We start from the raw sequence: 21924 nt of genomic DNA, 5'->3' as shown, positions 1-21924 counted from the left end.
GGTGCTCTAATCCGGTGTAGTGGGTGTTCTGATGGGCGCTCCAATCAGTGGTGGGTGTCCTGATGGGTATTCTGAGGGTGTTCTGATGGGTGCTCTAATGGTGGTGTCCTGATGGGTGTTCTGATGGGTATTCTGAGGGGTGTTCTGATGGGTGCTCATTAGGTGTAGTGGGTGTCCTGATGGTATTCTGAGGGTGTTCTGATGGGTGCTCTAATTAGGTGTAGTGGGTGTCCTGATGGGTGTTCTGATGGGATTCTGAGGGTGTTCTGATGGGCGCCCAATCAGGTGTAGTGGGTGTCCTGATGGGTATTCTGAGGTGTTTGATGGGTGCTCTAATTAGGTGTAGTGGGTGTCCTGATGGGTGTTCTGATGGGTATTCTGAGGGGTGTTCTGATGGGTTAAGAGGGTACCGGATGGTGAAAGACTCCAAGGGCAATTGATTATCTTTAATGGGAGCGAGATGACGTTTCCTGTTGGCTGTTAGTCTAATGGGTGTCAGGTCTAATGGGTGTCATCTGTAATGGGTGTCAGGTCTAATGGGTGTCAGCTGTAATGGGTGTCAGCTAATGGGTGTCAGCTGTAATGGGTGTCAGGTCTAATGGTGTCAGCTGTAATAGGTGTCAGGTCTAATGGGAGTATCTGATAATCAGCTGTAATGGGTGTCAGCTGTAATATCTAATGGGTGTCAGCTGTAATGGGTGTCAGCTGTAATGGGTGTCAGGTCTAATCAGCTGTAATGGTGTCAGCTGTAATGGGTGTCAGAGGTAATGGATGTCAGCTGTAATGTGTCAGGTCTAATGGGTGTCATCTGTTAATGGGTGTCAGCTGTAATGGGTGTCAGGTCTAATGGGTGTCAGCTGTAATGGAGCTCAATGGGTGTCAGGTCTAATGGGTGTCAGCTGTAATGGTAGCAGTCCTAATTTACCCAAGAAATAAAGGTGTTTAAACGCCACAGACACACGAACAGACAGACAGACACACGGAGACAAACACAGACACACGGAGACAAACACAGACACACAAACACAGACACACAAACACAGACACACAAACACAGACACACAAACACAGACACACGGTAAATGTGCACCTGTGTGCCGCCGCTCGGGTGAGGCAGGTGACGCCACATTTTAGAGGAACTGTACAGTAAGTGTATGATGTAGCCTGTGGGGTTATCTTTGTGCCGCAGGTTTACCACCACTAGTTAGGGCGATAATTTAACGTACGAATATATGAGAATCCGGGGCCAGGCTGTCTGGTTGGGCAAGATTAGAGGCGCGCGCGCGCGTGTGGTACGGGAAGTGTAATGTACCCGCGGGTGGTGGGCGTGAGGCTGCCGGGTCACGGCCGGGACACCTCACACCCAGCACCACCACCATGCTTCTACACCCGCTCACATAATCCTCCAAATGGCCGTTCAAATTCATTTTCTGTTTATAGTTGGTCGTGGTGTTGAGTATTAGACACAGGAGAGTGGTGCAGGGTACTGGATTGGACAGTTTCCTCGACATAATAATAGGGTGGCAACACCACACCAGCCGTCCACCTCCAGGCCACAAGGATGACAAAGCGCGGGCCGCGGACAATAACATTTACAAAAAATACTCGAATTGTCACCACAGTACATATCATGCCGCTTCATATAAGGCGATAGTAATATTTTGCTTTTTGTCGTCTATATCGGTGTGAGAGTATCTTTTGATCTGGCTTGAGGAAGACGAGCCGCGGCCAGGACGAGTCAGATCAGATCAGGGACCAGTCATGACCCGCGCCCCGCTTATGCTATCCTCAGCCACTTTGTCTGGTGGAATTTCTCACAAACTTTGCGCACAGTTTTAGCTTAAATATTTTATAGATTTATTTGTACCAATAATTAAAAACACGAGGTCGGGTCCATTAAAAGGGAAGTATTTATATCCATTATGAAGGCAGAGATGAACGCTATATAACAATAACGAAGCACAACATTAATGACAATAATTCACCCAGACTGCCCGTGTTACAGCCACGCCAGGGTAACGTGTACAGTACAGTATAGATAGAGTATATTAAAGTAGAAACACTTTAAATCTTATATTTAGGTGTGGTTGGTTTGTTGTCTGTGTGAACTGTCCAATCACCAGCCAAACATCTCTCTTAACTATCCAGTCACTGCCGCACCTACTAACACGCCGTGTATGGTAAGAGAGCACATCACGTTGTCAGTCAGTCACCTCCAAGAGTTGAGAGGAGGTGGATAAGGTGATAGAGTTAAGAGGACGCACCGCTGCTCTTGACAACAATGACACGTCAACACAACAACACCTGTCCTGGTATGTACACAACAACACCTGTCCTGGTATGTACACAGCAACACCTGTCCTGGTATGTACACAACACCTGTCCTGGTATATACACAACAACACCGTCCTGGTATGTACACAGCAACACCTGTCCTGGTATGTACACAACACCGTCCTGGTATGTACACAACACCTGTCCTGGTATATACCACACCTGTCTGGTATGTACACAGCACCTGTCCTGGTATGTACACCTTGTCCTGGTATGTACACAGCAACACCTGTCCTGGTATGTACACAACAACACCTGTCCTGGTATGTACACAGCAACACCTGTCCTGGTATGTACACAGCAACACCTGTCCTGGTATGTACACAACAACACCTGTCCTGGTATGTACACAACAACACCTGTCCTGGTATGTACACAGCAACACCTGTCCTGGTATGTACACAGCAACACCTGTCTGGTATGTACAGTACACAACAACACCTGTCCTGGTATGTACACAGCAACACCTGTCTGGTATGTACAGTACACACAACACCTGTCCTGGTATGTACACAGCAACACCTGTCCTGGTATGTACACAACACCTGTCCTGGTATGTACACAGCAACACCTGTCCTGTTTGTACACAGCAACACCTGTCCTGGTATGTACACAGCAACACCTGTCCTGGTATGTACACAGCAACACCTGTCCTGTTATGTACACAGCCACACCTGTCCTGTTATGTACACAGCCACACCTGTCCTGGTATGTACACAGCAACACCTGTCCTGGTATGTACACAGCAACACCTTGGTTGTACACACAACACCTTCCTGTTATGTACACAGCAACACCTGTCCTGTATGTACACAGCCACACCTGTCTGGTATGTACACAGCAACACCTGTCTGTATGCACACACAACACCTGTCCTGGTATGTTACACAGCAACACCTGTCCTGGTATGTACACAGCAACACCTGTCCTGTTATGTACACAGCCACACCTGTCCTGGTATGTACACAGCAACACCTGTCCTGGTATGTACAGCAACACCTGTCCTGTTTATGTACACAGCCACACCTGTCCTGTTATGTACACAGCCACACCTGTCCTGGTATGTACACAACAACACCTGTCTGGTATGTACACAGCAACACCTGTCCTGGTATGTACACAGCAACACCTGTCCTGTTATGTACACAGCCACACCTGTCCTGTATGTACACAGCCACACCTGTCCTGGTATGTACACAGCAACACCTGTCCTGGTATACACAGCAACACCTGTCCTCGTATGTACTGCAACACCTGTCCTGGTATGTACACAGCAACACCTGTCCTGTGTATGCACAGCCACACCTGTCCTGGTATGTACACAACAACACCCTGTCCTGGTATGTACACAACAACACCTGTCCTGGTATGTACACAGCAACACCTGTCCTGTTATGTACACAGCAACACCTGTCCTGTTATGTACACAGCCACACCTGTCCTGTTATGTACACAGCCACACACATCCTGGTATGTACACAACAACACCTGTCCTGGTATGTACACAGCAACACCTGTCCTGGGTAGCACACCTGTCTGTATGTACACAGCCACACCTGTCCTGTTATGTACACAGCCACACCTGTCCTGGTATGTACACAGCAACACCTGTCCTGGTATGTACACAACAACACCTGTCCTGGTATGTACACAGCAACACCTGTCTGTATGTACACAGCAACACCTGTCCTGGTATGTACACAGCAACACCTGTCCTGTTATGCACAGCCACACCTGTCCTGGTATGTACACAACAACACCTGTCCTGGTATGTGCAACACCTGTCCTGTTATGTACACAGCCACACCTGTCCTGGTATGTACACAACAACACCTGTCCTGGTATGTACACAACAACACCTGTCCTGGTATGTACACAGCAACACCTGTCCTGTATGTCACAGCCACACCTGTCCTGGTATGTACACAACACACCTGTCCTGGTATGTACACAGCACCTGTCCTGTTACGAACACCTGTCGGTATGTACACAGCAACACCTGTCCTGTTATGTACACAGCCACACCTGTCCTGGTATGTACACAGCAACACCCTGTCCTGGTATGTACACAGCAACACCTGTCCTGTTATGTACACAGCAACACCTGTCCTGGTATGTACACAACAACACCTGTCCTGTTATGTACACAGCCACACCTGTCCTGGTATGAACACAGCCACACCTGTCCTGGTATGTACACAGCCACACCTGTCCTGGTATGTACACATAGCACCTGTCTGGTATGCACAGCAACACCTGTCCTGTTATGTACACAGCAACACCTGTCCTGGTATGTACACAGCACCTGTCTGGTATGTGCACAGCAACACCTGTCCTGGTATGTCTTCGACGATAGTGTCAGTACAGTTGTGATATTGAAACAGTTTATTAAGGCCAGAAAATACAGATGCAGAGTAGACAAGAATAATAATATTGACCTGGCTGAGCCAAGTGAGAGCCTGAACCCTCTTAGTGGCACCTTATATAGTATACATTTATCTCTGGGAATTATTAGATAACATTTAGTATTATCGATTACTACATGTAACATCGCGTTAGTAAATACATATTACTGTGTTACCACGATTATCACTTTTTTCATTTATTTATTTTGTACATTTATATTATAAGTATATACACATTTTTACAGTAGAGTTGATATACAGTAAGTTAGTGGACGAGATACAACACGGGTTGTTGGGGTGAAACAAAGAGACAGTCAGGGTCATGTTCCTGATGGCAAATTTTAGTTTTGGTCATCCTTGTATTTAGATATATCCAAATTATAATTTCCGACAGATACGAAAGTCCACATTGTTCAAAACCATCGGAAAAATAGTTTGGGTACCTAACCTAACCAACCTACCTCCTAAGATTTCCCGGATGACCGGAACTAAAATAATACCGATATAATTTTGGCGATGATAATTTCTATGAACGTGACAATATATGATAAAATGGTTTTCAGTGGTATAGTAAAAGTTTAAAATTTAAGTCTTACAAAAATATTACTAACTATATTTTGAGATGATTTGGAGCGTAGTCTTCTGTATTAAATGATTAACTGTATAAGCAAATAGATCACAGCAGTAAGTCTTAATTTCCTCGAATTTTAATGGCTTCAGTTTCGCAAATTTTTCGTTTGTGTGATTTTTTTTTTAAATAGGTCATTGTCCCCGCAACTCTTTTTCTGAGCAGTGACCAAGGGTTGTATTTTAGTGGTTCCTGAGGCCCCCTATAGTGTATGACAGTGAAACAAGTGTTATACATGATACCGCACTGTTTACTGACTTTACTGTGAATGGCGTGTATGTGGTTTTTCCAGTTAAGTTTCTCATCAACAATAACCCCAAGGAATTTAGTATTTTGATCACGTTTGAGGGACTAATAAGTTTTTCCTTCTGTGAAAGATTGTGTAATGTTTTTTATTAAAGGTTTAAGGTCAGTTTATTACATATTATCCATTTCCTTAGTTTAGTTAATTCAGTGTTCATAGTTCTCATCAAGGAATGGAGGTCTGGGTGACTGGCATAAAGATTACTTTCGTCTGCCTGTAAATTATATTTTACTTATGTGCTGGAGTGGACTATATAATTTATGCACAACAAGAACAGTACTGGGCTGAGAATGGAGCCTTGAGGGACGCCATACAAAACATGTAAGGAGTCAGATTGATGATTACTATAGCAGACATACTGCTTCCTGTTAGACAGATATGAGGTAAGCCAATTGTGGGACAGGCCCCTAATGCCGTAATGTTCAAGCTGTGAGAGGAGGATGGTATGGTCGACAGTATCGAAGGCTTTAGAGAGGTCCAAGAATATACCGACTGTGAACTGACTCATCAAAGGAATTTAAGGTGTCATTAGTAAAGGATAGCAGAGCACTCTTAGTCGACCTTCTAGCTCTAAATCCAAACTGGGAGTCTGTAAGGATGTTATTGGCACTGTAGAAGGAATTTTGTCTACTACATGCTAGCTTCTCGAGCATGTTATTTAAGGCTGCGAATCTACCATGTACAAGAAGCCTTAAGATTCTTATTGTATGGTATATATTTTGTTATTCGTGTTGTGTGTTTCATTCGTTTGACTCCCTCAGCGCTGTCTGTGGGGGTTGGGGCTAGGGGACTAATCTCACGTGATCCGAAAAAAGATCTTCGATACCAATTGTCAATAATATTCATTTGTTTTACACTGATGGTCCTAGTTTGAAGTTGATACGTGGTTTAGTCTCCTCTGGTGATAGGTGAACGTGCACGAAATTTGTGACTATTATCTCATAACGTGTAGTAGTTGAGGTGTTGGTGCGTATTTCCATGTGTTATGTGTCCGTGATTTCAGGAGTGGGTGAGTTACCTTTTATGAAGATGTCGGTGTGTTATATTTTATTACGTTAAAGGAATCAGCAGTATAAAATATTTTTGAACGAGTTAACCATAACAGCTGTAAGAGAAAACCAAGACTTGAAGAAAATGGAGAAAGTTGAGGGATAACTTCTTATTTTTAACAACCTTATTTAATACCGTTTATCTAACGAGAACAAACCATTCTAATGTGATTCTTTGTTTACAGAGAGATTCAGCTGGCTTCAGGAGAGTGGATGAACGAGTTTATCCGTCGGCCGAGTCGTCGACGAGAGAATAAGGTGTATGTCCCCCCGGCCGATGTGGTCAAGCGCTCCCTCATCAAGCGATCATGGACCATCTCAAGTGAGTTTGTGTGTGTGTCGAGTTAATCAGTCAACATGCGTGTGTTCGTGCGTGCTGGTGTGTGTATCCAGGTACAGGAATAAGTGTGTGTGTAAATCCCATCATTTTATATCGACCAGAGGGGCGCTGAGTGAGGATACCGGCCATACTGTGCGTGGAGTGTCTGTTGCCTCATGAGTGTGTTACCTCAGGTTTGTGTTTCTGTCTGTTGCCTCATGAGTGTGTTACCTCAGGTTTGTGTTTCTGTCTGTTGCCTCATGAGTGTGTTTACCTCAGGTTAGTGTTTCTGTCTGTTGCCTCATGAGTGTGTTACCTCAGGTTAGTGTTTCTGTCTGTTGCCTCATTGAGTGTGTTACCTCAGGTTAGTGTTTCTGTCTGTTGCCTCATGAGTGTGTTACCTCAGGTTAGTGTTTCTGTCTGTTGCCTCATGAGTGTGTTACCTCAGGTTTGTGTTTCTGTCTGTTGCCTCATGAGTGTGTTACCTCAGGTTTGTGTTTCTGTCTGTTGCCTCATGAGTGTGTTACCTCAGGTTTGTGTTTCTGTCTGTTGCCTCATGAGTGTGTTACCTCAGGTTTGTGTTTCTGTCTGTTGCCTCATGAGTGTGTTACCTCAGGTTTTAGTGGTCACATTTTTTTTAAAGAGAGTCTCATAAACTTCTCTGTTGTTTAAGCTTCATTTTTATTGGATTTTTTTCAAGACTTTGCTTTCGGATATTGACTGAAAGCTTTCTTGTTTATATTCCAATGCCCTCAGTCCTAACCAACTTAACATAAACTAACCATCACAATTTTGCCTCGGTCTTAATAAGTTCCAAGCTAACCTAACCTAACCACAATGAATTTCCCCCAGTCTAAATTGCCTCGGTCTTAATAAGTTCCAAGCTAACCTAACCTAACCACAATGATTTTCCCCCCAGTCTAAATTGCCTCGGTTCATTTAGGCACCAATCTCGATGACTATGATTGTGTAGGGTTAGGTTGGGAGTCTGGTTTACTAGTATGCACAGTGTATTATGGTCGGGACACAAATACATACGTTATATAGTCATTGGGATACTTGTCAACCTTCACTTATAAGTCTTGGTTTAGTGATTGTTGTTGTTGGTGGAATTTGTTTTAATACATTGAATTTTTATCTAATCTTGAAATTAACTCTCTCTCTCTCTCTCTCTCTCTCTCTCTAATAATTGTAATATAATTATTGAAGTCTAAGTTAAGTTAATAATAAGGCGCACAAATTGCATATCTTTCTGTAAGTCTTGTGACACTCGTATGGTAGAGTGGGCCATTGAAGTGAGTTATACCCGTTTTCTCTAAGGGTGTGACCTGCGGGAGGATGGGACGCGGAGGAACCCAAATATTCCACGTAAGACTCTTGTGTTACAGACGCTTTGTGTGTTGTGTTGTGTTGTGTGTTAATTTTGTTGGATTCTGTGTTGTTTTGTGTTGGTAGTATTCAGCACCCGTCCTTTAGTGCGGGGAACAAGTGTGGTAAATTTCACTCGTTGCCACCCAAACAATTTTGAGGATTTTATGGTTGCAATCAATAGTTTAGACAATTCTAAGACACATTTCTTCTATGACGTTTCTCTCGCAAACGACTTAACCTAACCTCCTAACCGAGGGGCCCTGGACCTCCTAGCATATAACTCGTCTGCGAGAGTAACGTCATAGAAGAAATGTGACTTAGAATTGTCTCAACTATTGATTGCAACCATAAAATCCTCAAAATTGTTTGGGTGGCAACGAGTGAAATAATGCCCAAGTGTGTTTGTGTGTGGGGGCGCAGTGGTACAACAGTAATGCATGTAATTCTCCAAACTGTGTCCTGTGTTCTGAGCCAGACATACTCTTGTACTAACACTTGACAATAAAGTTCATAAAGTAACAAATAAGTGACCAGCCGGCCGAGCTGATAACTGGTTAAGTGATCGATCATATAAACATAATCTGATCTCGACAATTTTCTGGCAGTGTTTTCAAGTCCTTCAGCCGCTTGGTGTACTGTATACACTTGTTTAATGGAGGCACCACAAAGATGGCGCTCTGACCGTGGTGTCACTATGAGAACAGTTAAAGGTTATATGATGAGAAAAAAACTGTGAGTGAGGGAGTAACACAGTACTGCTCCAGGGTATAAGTGCGATCTGGGTGGTGGAGATTCAGTGGAATGGAGCGTCAAAAGAAAGGTCATGGGCCATAGCAGAAGCCCTCGTAGGCCAGGTCATGGGCCATAGCAGAAGCCCTCGTAGGCCAGGTCATGGGCCATAGCAGAAGCCCTCGTAGGCCAGGTCATGGGCCATAGCAGAAGCCCTCGTAGGCCAGGTCATGGGCCGCCAGAAGCCCTCGTAGGCCAGGTCATGGGCCATAGCAGAAGCCCTCGTAGAGTCAGGTCATGGGCCATAGCAGAAGCCTCGTAGGCCAGGTCATGGGCCATAGCAGAAGCCCTCTGTAGGCCAGGTCATGGGCCATAGCAGAAGCCCCGTAGGCCAGGTCATGGGCCATAGCAGAAGCCCTCGTAGGTCAGGTCATGGGCCATGGCAGAAGCCCTCGTAGGCAGGTCATGGGCCATAGCAGAAGCCCTCGTAGGCCAGGTCATGGGCCATAGCAGAAGTCCTCGTAGGCCAGGTCATGGGCCGCCAGAGAAGCCCTCATGGAGGCAGGTCATGGGCCATAGCAGAAGCCCCTCGTAGGCCAGGTCATGGGCCATAGCAGAAGCCCTCGTAGGCCAGGTGATGGGCCATGGCAGAAGCCCTCGTAGGCCAGGTCATGGGCCACAGCAGAAGCCTCGTAGGCCAGGTCATGGGCCATGGCAGAAGCCCTCGTAGGCCAGGTCATGGGCCGCCAGAAAGCCCTCGTAGGCCAGGTCATGGGCCATAGCAGAAGCCCTCGTAGGCCAGGTCATGGGCCATAGCAAGCCCTCGTAGGCCAGGTCATGGGCCATAGCAGAAGCCCTCGTAGGCAGGTCATGGGCCGCAGAAGCCCTCGTAGGTCAGGTCATGGGCCATAGCAGAAGCCCTCGTAGGCCAGGTCATGGGCCATAGCAGAAGCCCTCGTAGGCCAGGTCATGGGCCATCAGAAGAAGCCCTCGTAGGCCAGGTCATGGGCCATGAAGCCTCCTTGGTCAGGGTCATGGGCCATGAGCAGAAGCCCTCGTAGGCAGGTCATGGGCCATAGCAGAAGCCCTCGTAGGCCAGGTCATGGGCCATAGCAGAAGCCCTCGTAGGTCCAGGTCATGGGCCATAGCAGAAGCCCTCGTAGGCCAGGTCATGGGCCATGCCAGAAGCCCTCGTAGGCCAGGTCATGGGCCATGCGAAGCCCTCGTAGGCCAGGTCATGGGCCATGCAGAAGCCCTCGTAGGTCAGGTCATGGGGCCATAGCAGAAGCCCTCGTGGGCCAGGTCATGGGCCATAGCAAGAAGCCCTCGTAGGCAGGTCATGGGCCATAGCAGAAGCCCCTCGTAGGCCAGGTCATGGGCCATGGCAGAAGCCCCTCGTAGGCCGGGTCATGGGCCATGCCAGAAGCCCTCGTAGGCCAGGTCATGGGCCGCAGCAGAAGCCCTCGTAGGCCAGGTCATGGGCCATAGCCTGTAGGCCAGGTCATGGGCCATAACCTCGTGGGCCAGGTCATGGGCCATAGCAGAAGCCCTCGTAGGTCAGGTCATGGGCCATAGCAGAAGCCCTGGGAGGCCAGGTCATGGGCCATAGCAGAAGCCCTCGTAGGTGGGTCATGGGCCATAGCAGAAGCCCTCGTAGGCCAGGTCATGGGCCATGGCCAGAAGCCCTCTGTAGGCCAGGTCATGGGCCATGAAGCCCTCGTAGGCCAGGTCATGGGCCTGCTGCAGAAGCCCCTCGTAGGCCAGGTCATGGGCAGCAAAACCCTCGTAGGCCCAGGTCATGGGCCATGCCAGAAGCCCTCGTAGGCCAGGTCATGGGCCATGCCAGAAGCCCCTCGTAGGCCAGGTCATGGGCCATGCCAGAAGCCTCGTAGGCCAGGTCATGGGCCATGCCAGCCTCGTGGGCCAGGTCATGGGCCATGCCAGAAGCCCTCGTAGGCCAGGTCATGGGCCATGCAAGCCCTCGTAGGCCAGGTCATGGGCCATGCCAGCCTCCTGGTGGCCAGGTCATGGGCCATAGCAGAAGCCCTCGTAGGCAGGGTCATGGGCCATGGCAGAAGCCCTCGTAGGCCAGGTCATGGGCCATGCCAGAAGCCCTCGTAGGCCAGGTCATGGGCCATGCCAGAAGCCCTCGTAGGCCAGGTCATGGGCCATGCCAGAAGCCCTCAGTAGGCCAGGTCATGGGCCATGCCAGAAGCCCTCGTAGGCCAGGTCATGGGCCATGCCAGAAGCCCTCGTAGGCCAGGTCATGGGCCATGCCAGAAGCCCTCGTAGGCCAGGTCATGGGCCATGCCAGAAGCCCTCGTAGGCCAGGTCATGGGCCATGCCAGAAACCCTCGTAGGCCAGGTCATGGGCCATGCCAGAAGCCCTCGTAGGCCAGGTCATGGGCCATGCCAGAAACCCTCGTAGGCCAGGTCATGGGCCATGCCAGAAGCCCTCGTAGGCCAGGTCATGGGCCATGCCAAAAGCCCTCGTAGGCCAGGTCATGGGCCATGCCAGAAGCCCTCGTAGGCCAGGTTATGGTGCTTGGGGGTGACACTAGTGAGTGTAGCTGTTAAAGTATCTGTATAATAAGGGAAGGTGTCAGAGATCCTTGTGGAGATTTTCTAGTAATGTTACAACTGCAACACTTTTTTTTTAGATGGCAGGAAAATAGCCGAATGGGCAAAAATAGGCAACATGAAAACGAAAAAGTCAATAATTATTTTGCATAAAAAATATTTATAGAAAAATTATCCATAATATTACATTATTAACAAAATAAATGAGAGTTAACTAGTTAATTTGTTGCAAAAAATAGTATTTTTTTATTAATTTTCTCACGTGAAAATTAGCTGCTTCTCAGAGAGGAAATGTGAGCCCAAAATGTGTCATTTACTGTGCAGTACAGTACAGTCTGCACCTCAGCATAACAATGTTTACTAACTTGTTAAATTCTCTCATCTTAACATTTTCTTCTGTTAGTAAACACACCAAACAACCGATAGTTTTTACACATAAAAAAAATCCTGAACATAAACCACATTTCCTTTCAAACAAAATAAATTTGCTGGTTTCAGAATATTACTTTTTTAGATTTTTTTTTTTTTTTAAATTCTTACAAGTTACACTTTGTTCCCAGTTGTGCCAACACCGCTAGCTGTGTGTTAATGAGTGTCTAAATGTTGAGAAACAAAGTACTAATTCTCTTAGTTCACTTTTGTTTTGTTTTCTTTTTGCACATTTTATAAAATAATTCTGCCCCATCTGTAGACAACACATTGCCACCAAACTCTTTTAACTAAATTGATAAGTTTTGAAGAAGAGTGAAATGAGTCCAGCAGTGTTTGAAAGGGAACTGACTGACTGACAGCACGTCCAGGCCGCGGAGGACGGAGCGCCGGTGTAAGGACACACACACACACACACACACACACGTCCAATTCGATTTTAACATAAAGTAATCTACTTCGTGGAAAGTAACCGGATATTTTCTTTTATTTAAGGACAGCCAAGTAGTAATTAAAACAGCTAAGGGTTTCTCTTATACCAGTCGATAAAACTAACGAAAAGTGACAAAATGTGCAATTTTATATTGATACTGCAAAAATAGGCATTTGTGTCATACTGCCTGAACCGCTTGGCTCTAGTCATACTGTTGGTTGTGTTTTCTATACCTGGTGGAGGAGGCGTCGTGTCGTGCCCCAACACCACACCCAGGGAGCTGCAGATGACAGCAGTGTTCCCTCTTGCAGTGTGCACATATAACATACACAAACAGTTGCCAGCAGTTCTTCAGTAAATTAGGACTTGGTGCTGAAGTAATTTTGACTAATTATCTGGCAAAATTTGTCATGGTAATTGAAAAATATCTAGAAAATTTGACTTAATTAGATGCACTTACAAATGCACCCAGCCAGCTTCATAACCCTCTCGTATACAATGACTACAGTACATTTGAGATGGATTAGTATCCTCAAAAGTAAAATTGTAGGGTATTCGATCAACTGTGTTAAGCTATCTATGTTTTTATCTTCAAATTAGGGCGAGAATATTTGTATACTACTACTGTGATGTTATTACTCCAGAATGTCTGTATTGTCCTCCTTCTTGGTGCAGTACAGAGTATGTTTGGTTTATCCTGTTTATTGTTTTGTGTTTGTTATGTTATCTTTGAAAAATAATGTAGAATATTGTAGTTTGTTGTTCTTGCTAGAGTGACCTGATGCAGTAGTTTGTCTACCTATTACTGTACTGTAGTGTTAACACCAGTAAGCATGTCTTATGTTTAGCGTCGCATCATGTAGTGTGTTGTCTCCCATACACCTGTAGTAACATTGGTTCTCTTTAACCTGCTACTTTTCCTTCAGGTCCGGCGAGTGTGGAGCGGACCTCACCTGAGCTACGGCCCTCCTCTACCCCACATAAACCACCTCGGGGGCACCGCACACCCACAGACGAAAACGAGCCCCCGTGGGACTCACCGCACTACCCTTCCCGGGGGGCGCCGCCCCGCCGGTATAGCATGAGCAGTTTTGACGGTGTACCACCAGGTCCACGTCATCTGAAGGGCCCCGCGCCCCTCCCACCTCAAGGCCAGTACCCCGACAGCCCGGGCTCGCCACATTCCTACACCCTACAGCGTCAACTCTCCATTGACTCCCCTCCAGTGCCACAGCGGCGTCGCCTGCTGCCTGACCTGCCCCAACAGTCCGTCCGTATTCCACCCTCCAAGCCTGAGCGGCCGTCCACCCTGCCCCGCAAACTCCGTCAGGCCCGAGAACCCCACGACCAGCCTAGCGATCCCCACCTCTCCCCCAGCCTAGCACACGACCCCAGTAGGTTTCATTCTATGCCTCGCACACGAGCGCGCTCCCCTAGCGGACCGGGCCGGGGGCGCTCAGAGCCCTCTCGGCGCTCACAGTCCCCAGTGATGCCGCTGAGGGAGAACCCATCCCTGGGTGGCTACATCAGCTCAGGGCCCATCACCAGCACACCCATCAACCACGATCCTGCCATCATCCACCACAGGCGCAGTGCTCCCCCACCCACGCCTGCCCCCAGGGAACACTCGCGCCGTCATGGTAGCAGCCGACCCCCTGACCAGGGCACGCCCACCTCTAAGCTACGTCGGCACCCCCATGCTCCTCAAGGGGTGACGCGGATCATCGAGATAGAAGTAGAGGGTCAGGACGACCACTCACCAGCCTCCAGGACCAACTCCGGCTTGAGCGTCTCCTCCCGGGGCACCTCAGACAACAGTGACTATGACGGCGACGCTTCCGGGGTATTCACCAAGGTGCCTTCCTCATCCCGTCCACGACAGGCTACCTCCCCGCCTGCGCCCCGCCCACGCCAGGCCACATCCCCATCTGCACCACGTCCTCGTGAGGCCACATCTCCTCCAGCATCACGCCCACACCAAGCTGCCTCTCCATCATCTTCCCACCTGCGGTACACAACCTCACCTCCCATGCAGCACCCACGCCAGGCAGCTTCCCCGCCCTCGACACATCCACGCCCAAACGCATCGCCCGCCATGGTACACCCGCGCCAGCCATCATCGTCACACCCTCACCTGGCAGCCCCCTCACCCAGCCTCATGACCTCAGGTAAGTGTCTATTCCTTCCTCCCACTCATGTCGTGGTCCTCACTCATCCTAATATACAGTACCAAGCCGACTCTGATATAACTACTCTACTTAATATACTGTGTTTAGTTTTTCTCCTATCATAAAGGGATCTTGAGCGGGAGTTTGTGTTTCCACACAATTAATTATATTAATTATGTTAGTTGGTGCTTGAAGTGGTGTTTATATTCAAGGAGTTAGTTTAAGGAGCAGTCGGTACTTGGTGGTCCGTTTATTCTTTAGGGGACATTGCCCTTGATCAGCTGCGGTGGACTGGACAGTCGATTGCCAAAGCAGCTATTCTACAATCACATTCAAAGAATGACAAACGTAACGCTGGTGGTCCACGGAAAAGTATAAGGATAGTCTTAAGACAAACCTGCAAAAGAAGCCAGATTGACCCCCTCACCTGGGAAACGTTTACCCAGTGGTGGGCACGGTTCCGCTAATCCGCTAACCGCTAATTAGCGAAGCTAACTTTTTCGTTAGCGGATTAGCGTTTTCTCTAACTTTGGAAACCATTAGCGGACCAATTAGCTTCCGCTAAATTTAGTTCCGCTAACTTTAAGTCCGCTAACAAATTTTATACATGTTTGTTCCTGTCTGTGGTTTGTTACGAGTTGGGGATTTAGAATATAGTTATACGTCTACCCAGATCCCAACAGGTAACAAAAAAACAAAAACAAAGACAATCGGACTATAAAAGGGTAGACAAAGGATGCGAGTTTTCGTTGTGTATAATAAAGTACCATAAATCCCTAAACAAAATATTCAGCTTATAAATTACCCTTAACCATACTTAACCTAAACATTAACAGTATATACATAATAATACAACATAAACAATTTTGAAGCAAGTGGACGTGGGGGAGGCAATACAAAATACAAATACTTAAGTGAGGAGCTGAGATGGCTGACGAGTAAGGCTGAGTATTGTAGAAGACGGTAGGTAGTCACTTCGCCGCAGGTTTAGAGGATAGATGATCCTGTGGGCACTTCCCAGAGCCAAGTGCTCTCTCCTCGAATTGGAGCTGACAAAGAAGACTTTGAGGAGGTGACGCAACAACCAGGATATGGAGAAGAGAAACCCCTGAGTGGTAACTAAGACGAGTCATACTCGTGTCTCGTCCCTAGATGGCGTTGCTCGTGGTGCTGGGTAGGTAGATCAAGACAATAGATGGCGTGGTTCGTAGTGCTGGGTGGAGGGGTTCGTAACAGGTTGGTATTGCATATTACACGAATAATGAATGAGGCCGATAGGTTGGATGAGAATGCAAATTAATTATTTGTGAAATTGTGTACAGTGTACACCTTGATAAGTTGATCATCATCTGATCTTGGCATGATGCTATTTGCTACCTGTGCTGTACAGTACTATTGTATAGTTTTTGGATTTGTTTAATACTTTCTGTCTTTTCGTACAGTAAATAAAGATTATAAAGTGTATGTTGAAACTTGAATGTAAACTAATGTTTAATTTCATTTGTTCATTTAATTATTTGTGTACACCTTGATCATCATCTGATCTTGGCATGCTGTACCTTTTGGGAAAGCTCTATGTCTAAGCTACAACACAACATAAGAAAATTTCAGCTGTCTAGGTCTGTTTTTAAGGGTGGTTTTAGAGCCAAAAAAAAAACAAAGCTAAATTCATATAATAAAAGTTAGCGGTTAGCGTTAGCTTCCGCTAATTTTTTTTAGCTGTTTAGCGGTTTAGCGTTAGCGAAGTTAACTTTTTAGTTAACAGATTAGCGGTTAGCGAAGCTAACTTTTCATTTAGCTGTGCCCACCACACCAAACGAGGTGTTAAAACCTTTGAGTTAGCTCGAGTACTTGCAAAGGCTGACAAGCGCCAGTGACAGAAAGACGCTGCCCCCGCACTAGATGTAGCCCTCCACATGTACAACATCTGCCGACGGCCCTGTCGGTCCCGTATCGGCCCACCAACAAAGTTGACATGACTAAGAATTCATATCATTCTTCCTGACTATAGATAGTCGTCATATGCACTTCTGAGTGACACAAAGGAAGTAGTAGACTCGAGGAGCTATTTTAGTAATAGTTGGGGACAACACCGACTAGTACACTCAGTGTTGTCTCCGTCAAGTGTGAACCCCGAGCGTGAATCCGAAGCCTCTGAGTGAGACGTGAGGCGCACACAGTAGCCGGGGATAACAATGTTATAATGGGACTCATCACCCGGTCCGACAACGTTTACATTTATTAATTGATGTAGTTATGGAGGCTTTTAACGTGGAGTGAATAACACTTGTCCTGCAGTGTACAATGTAAGGCTGAAACAGTTGGTCACCACTTTATTTATCCTCTAAGTGTAAGAGTCGTCGGTATAGTGCTGGGGGTTATGAACAGTTAGGTCCTAACTTAATCATACCAGCAGACACGGGGTTGATTACACCACTTGATTATGCTTATGATTATAATTGTATCAATAATATAATTATAATCATTAAAAATGTTGATTGTGATTTGGTTTTGAGTAAAAGTCATGAAAAAATGGATTATGATTAATCATATGATTATGATTACAGGGCTAATTAAACTCTTTGTGTGTGTGTGTGTGTGTGTGTGTGTGTGTGTGTGTGTGTGTGTGTGTGTGTGTGTGTGTGTGTGTGTGTGTGTGTGTGTGTGTGTGTGTGTGTGTGTGTGTGTGTGTGTGTGTGTGTGTGTGTGTGTGTGTGTGTGTGTGTGTGTGTGTGTGTGTGTGTGTGTGTGTGTGTGTGTGTGTGTGTGTGTGTGTGTGTGTGTGTGTGTGTGTGTGTGTGTGTGTGTGTGTGTGTGTGTGTGTGTGTGTGTGTGTGTGTGTGTGTGTGTGTGTGTGTGTGTGTGTGTGTGTGTGTGTGTGTGTGTGTGTGTGTGTGTGTGTGTGTGTGTGTGTGTGTGTGTGTGTGTGTGTGTGTGTGTGTGTGTGTGTGTGTGTGTGTGTGTGTGTGTGTGTGTGTGTGTGTGTGTGTGTGTGTGTGTGTGTGTGTGTGTGTGTGTGTGTGTGTGTGTGTGTGTGTGTGTGTGTGTGTGTGTGTGTGTGTGTGTGTGTGTGTGTGTGTGTGTGTGTGTGTGTGTGTGTGTGTGTGTGTGTGTGTGTGTGTGTGTGTGTGTGTGTGTGTGTGTGTGTGTGTGTGTGTGTGTGTGTGTGTGTGTGTGTGTGTGTGTGTGTGTGTGTGTGTGTGTGTGTGTGTGTGTGTGTGTGTGTGTGTGTGTGTGTGTGTGTGTGTGTGTGTGTGTGTGTGTGTGTGTGTGTGTGTGTGTGTGTGTGTGTGTGTGTGTGTGTGTGTGTGTGTGTGTGTGTGTGTGTGTGTGTGTGTGTGTGTGTGTGTGTGTGTGTGTGTGTGTGTGTGTGTGTGTGTGTGTGTGTGTGTGTGTGTGTGTGTGTGTGTGTGTGTGTGTGTGTGTGTGTGTGTGTGTGTCATAAGAGTAGGGTGAGGACTTGTCAGCACCGCGAGATATCTTGGAGCACGGGACACCTAGCCTGTAGACACGGTAAACTCCACCTCACCCCCATCGTCTTTTTGACCTCCTCTTCCTCTTCCTATTTTTCCTCTTCCCCCTTCACCCTCGGCGGCGGTCAGGACAATGGTAATGACCCAGAGCGGAAACTGTGCGAGTAATGAGACCCAAATAATGTGTTGTGTGGATCACCTGGCCTTGAGGGCATCTGTTGTGAGGGGGTGGGGGGGTGGCTGAGGAGGGAAGGAGGGGGTGTGGTGAGGGGAAGGAGAGGGTGGCGTGAGGGGGAAGGAGAGGGTGTGGCGTGAGGGGAAGGAGGGTATAGTGTTAGGGGGGATCTGGTTGAGGAGGGAAGAGGGGTGTGGGTGAGGGGGAAGGAGAGGTGGCGTGAGGGGGAAGGAGAGGGTGCGTGAGGGGGAAGGAGGGTATAGTGTTAGGGGGGTGGCTGAGGAGGAAGGAGGGGTGGGCGTGAGGGGAAGGAGAGGGTGTGGCGTGAGGGGGAAGGAGGGGGGAAGGAGGGGTGTTAGGGGGGTGAGGAGGGAGAGGGGTGTGGCGTGAGGGGGAAGGAGAGGGTGTGGGGGGAAGAGGGGTGTTAGGGGGGTGAGGAGGAGGGGGGGGGGGGGGGGTGGGGGGGAAGGAGGGTGGAGGGGAAGGGGGTGGGTGAGGGGGAAGGAGAGGGTGGCGTGAGGGGAAGGAGGGTGGGGGGGGGGGGGGGGGAAGGAGGGGGGTGAGGGAGAGGGGGGGGGAAGAGGGGTGTGGGGTAGAGGGGGTGAGGTGTGGCAGGGGAAGGAGGGGGGGTGGTGAGGAGGGAAAGAGGGTGTGGCGGAGGGGGAAGGAGAGGGTGGCGTGAGGGAAGGAGGGGTATAGTGTTAGGGGGGATCTGGTTGAGGAGGGAAAGAGGGGTGTGGAAGAGGAGGAGGGAGGTGAAGACTGGAGAAGGAGATGGAGGTGAAGACTGGAGGAGGAGGTGGAAGGAGGAGGAGATGGAGGAGGCCTATTATCTGTCGAGTTGACTCCTCCTCCTCCTCACCTCCTCCCACCTCCTCCTCCTCCTCTCCTCCTCCTCCTCCTCCTGCAGGGTTACGGTGGCTTTTTCCTGTCTCTCATTTCTGCCTTTTTGTTTATCTCTGCCCCTTTCAATGCCTCCTTGTGTTTACTTCTTTTCTCCTATTTCCTCTTCCACCGTTCGAAGTTTTGTCTTTCTCTCGTCAATTCTCTACCCTCGTCTTCTCCCTTCTCTCATACACTCGAACACTATATTGTTGAATGACTCTGTCAAAGACTTCAGCCACCTGACTTATTGTATCATGAACTTTGTAATTAATACATTGGATCAGGAGTGTTTAAGACATTCTTGCTGTTTATCCTAAATTTGCTGCTGGTCCACACTGATTAGTCCCAATAGAATATGACTTCTACTGTGTATGAACCTCTGTCCTGCGTGGCCGTGAACAGTGATACCAACCTCAGTGTCAAGACCTGACTGAACTATCCAGAAGAGACAAACTGTACTACAAGCTTTGTCAATAAATTTGTTGAACTGTTAAAAGTTACCCGTTCCCTTACCTCTGTCCCCTTATCAACTTACACAAGGCGCCAGCTGTACACCTTAGGGGCCCGGCTGTGTGTAACATGTGAGCCTGGGAGGAAAAGGGACCAGAACTTTATATGGGGAGTACTGAATGGGCCCCCCAGGCTGGGTGGTGGGAGGAGAAGAGGAGGGAGGAGGAGAAAGTGGGGGGTGATGGGGAGGAAGTGACTAGATGGTTGGGAGGATGTGGTTGGTGGGGGGAGGAGAGGAGGAAGTGGTGGGGAAGAGGAGGAAGTGAGGAGGAGGAGGAGAGGAGGAAGTGACTGGGTGGGGAGGAGAAGGGAGTAATTGACTTGATGGTGGGGAGGAGGAGGGGTAGGGAAGTGGCTGGATGGTGGGGGAGGAGGAGAGAATTGACTGGGTGGGTGGGGGGGAATTGACTGGGTGGGGGAGGAGGACGTGACTGGGTGGGGGGGACGTGACTGGGTGGTGGGGAGGAAGATATTGATATTGAAATAGTTTAAACAGAGAGAGAGAGAGAGAGAGCCTGATCCTCTTACTGATATACACTGTACATTTATCTCCACTATGATACAATATATAGTATCATCTGGATCACTATAGGTAGTTTAGTCTAACAACTTCATTAGCAAAGCTTGGAGTTCAATTTGCCTATTGTGAATAATTCAGTCAGGTCTTGACACTGAGGGTGGTATCACTTCTCACAGCACGCTGTTAGTAAATACATATTAGAATGTTACCTCGATTATTTATTTATTTATTTATTTGTTTGTTTATAAATTTATTTATTTTGTACATTTATATTATAAGTATATACACATTTTTACAGTAGAGTTGATATACAGTAAGTTAGTGGACGAGATACAACACGGGTTGTGTTGGGGTGAAACAAAGAGACAGTCAGGGTCATGTTCCTGATGGCAAAATATATGATTATTGCGATGGTAATTTATATGTGAACAATATAATTATGATATAATGGTTAACAATTTTATAGTAAAAGTAAACGTGTAAAAGTGTTACAAAAATATTAATACTTTGACAATAGATATTTATAAGAGATGATTTAAAGGAAGGGAGCGTAGTCTTTGCTCGGATGGGTGGGGGTAAGTTGTTCCACACTTTCACACCGTGATATTTTATGGAGGTCTGGCACTGAGAGGAGCGCATGGGGGTGGTCTTAGTAGCTCTGGGTGCCTTAAGTTGTATCTCTAATTATTCCGGAACTGGAAATAACTATTGTTAAACAAGTGATTGATAGATTTGTAAGCAAATAGGGCACAGCAGTAGGTGTTAATATCTTCGAATTGTAACATTTTCAAATTATCAAATTGTTCGTTTGTGTGATCTGTTTTTCAGGGAGGTCATTGTCCGTACAACTCTCTTGGCTGGTGATGGCGAGGAAGAAGGGAGTAGTGGTGGGGAGGGAGAGGAGGTGGTGGTGATGCTAAAAGAGGGACAAGTGTGGTGGAGATTCTGGGATAAGGAAGGGGGTTGGGAGTTAGTGGACGGAGAGAAGGAGGGGGTGGTATAGAAGAAGCAAGGAGAAGATGTAGGAAGGAGAGGGAGAGACAATAAGGAAGGAGAGGAGAGACAATAAGGGAAGGAGAGGGAGAGACAATAAGGGAAGGAGAGGGAGAGACAATCAATTAATGACTCCTCGGATAGATCAGTGTCTTGGTGGGGTCATGGAGGTGTGTGTGTGTGTGTGTGTGTGTGTGTGTGTGTGTGTGTGTGTGTGTGTGTGTGTGTGTGTGTGTGTGTGTGTGTGTGTGTGGTGATGGTTGATGATGGTCTTAGATGATGATGATGAGTGGTAGTAGTTGTGATAATGGTGACAGTACAAGTATCATCATGACAACAAATGACAATATAATGACAGACAGAAGCAAACGATAACGGCTTGACAGAACCATATGACAGCGGCGTGACGGTATCGCCTAACGGAATGACGTGACTGAACCGTATGACAAAATGACATGACAGTAGACAGTAACGATTGACGGTAATTTGACAGGCCATGACAGGTACAGGTGGCCTCACTGTAGACCCGTAACACAACTGGCACACGTCCATCTGCTGTGTGACCCTAGACAGACGGCATTACGCAACCCGGAGATGAAACGTGCGTGCGTGTGTGTGT

The 21924-nt window shown here is 47.4% G+C and overlaps 1 protein-coding gene across 1 annotated transcript in view; it reads left to right on the top strand.

Moving 5' to 3' along the window:
• The window catches only part of LOC121862985 (serine-rich adhesin for platelets-like), an 81161-nt gene that overhangs the window by 38170 nt on the left and 21067 nt on the right, over positions 1–21924 (top strand). The window contains 3 exon segments of the mRNA XM_042361441.1: positions 6906–7042; positions 8360–8407; positions 13508–14749. Coding sequence (XP_042217375.1) covers positions 6906–7042; positions 8360–8407; positions 13508–14749 — 1427 coding nt within the window.

The sequence above is a fragment of the Homarus americanus genome, unplaced genomic scaffold (genome assembly GCF_018991925.1).
Source record: "Homarus americanus isolate GMGI-L3 unplaced genomic scaffold, GMGI_Hamer_2.0 scaffold24922, whole genome shotgun sequence".
Classification (NCBI taxonomy): domain Eukaryota; kingdom Metazoa; phylum Arthropoda; class Malacostraca; order Decapoda; family Nephropidae; genus Homarus; species Homarus americanus.
Note: the sequence above shows the minus strand (reverse complement) of the source record. Positions and strands in the feature narration are given on the sequence as shown.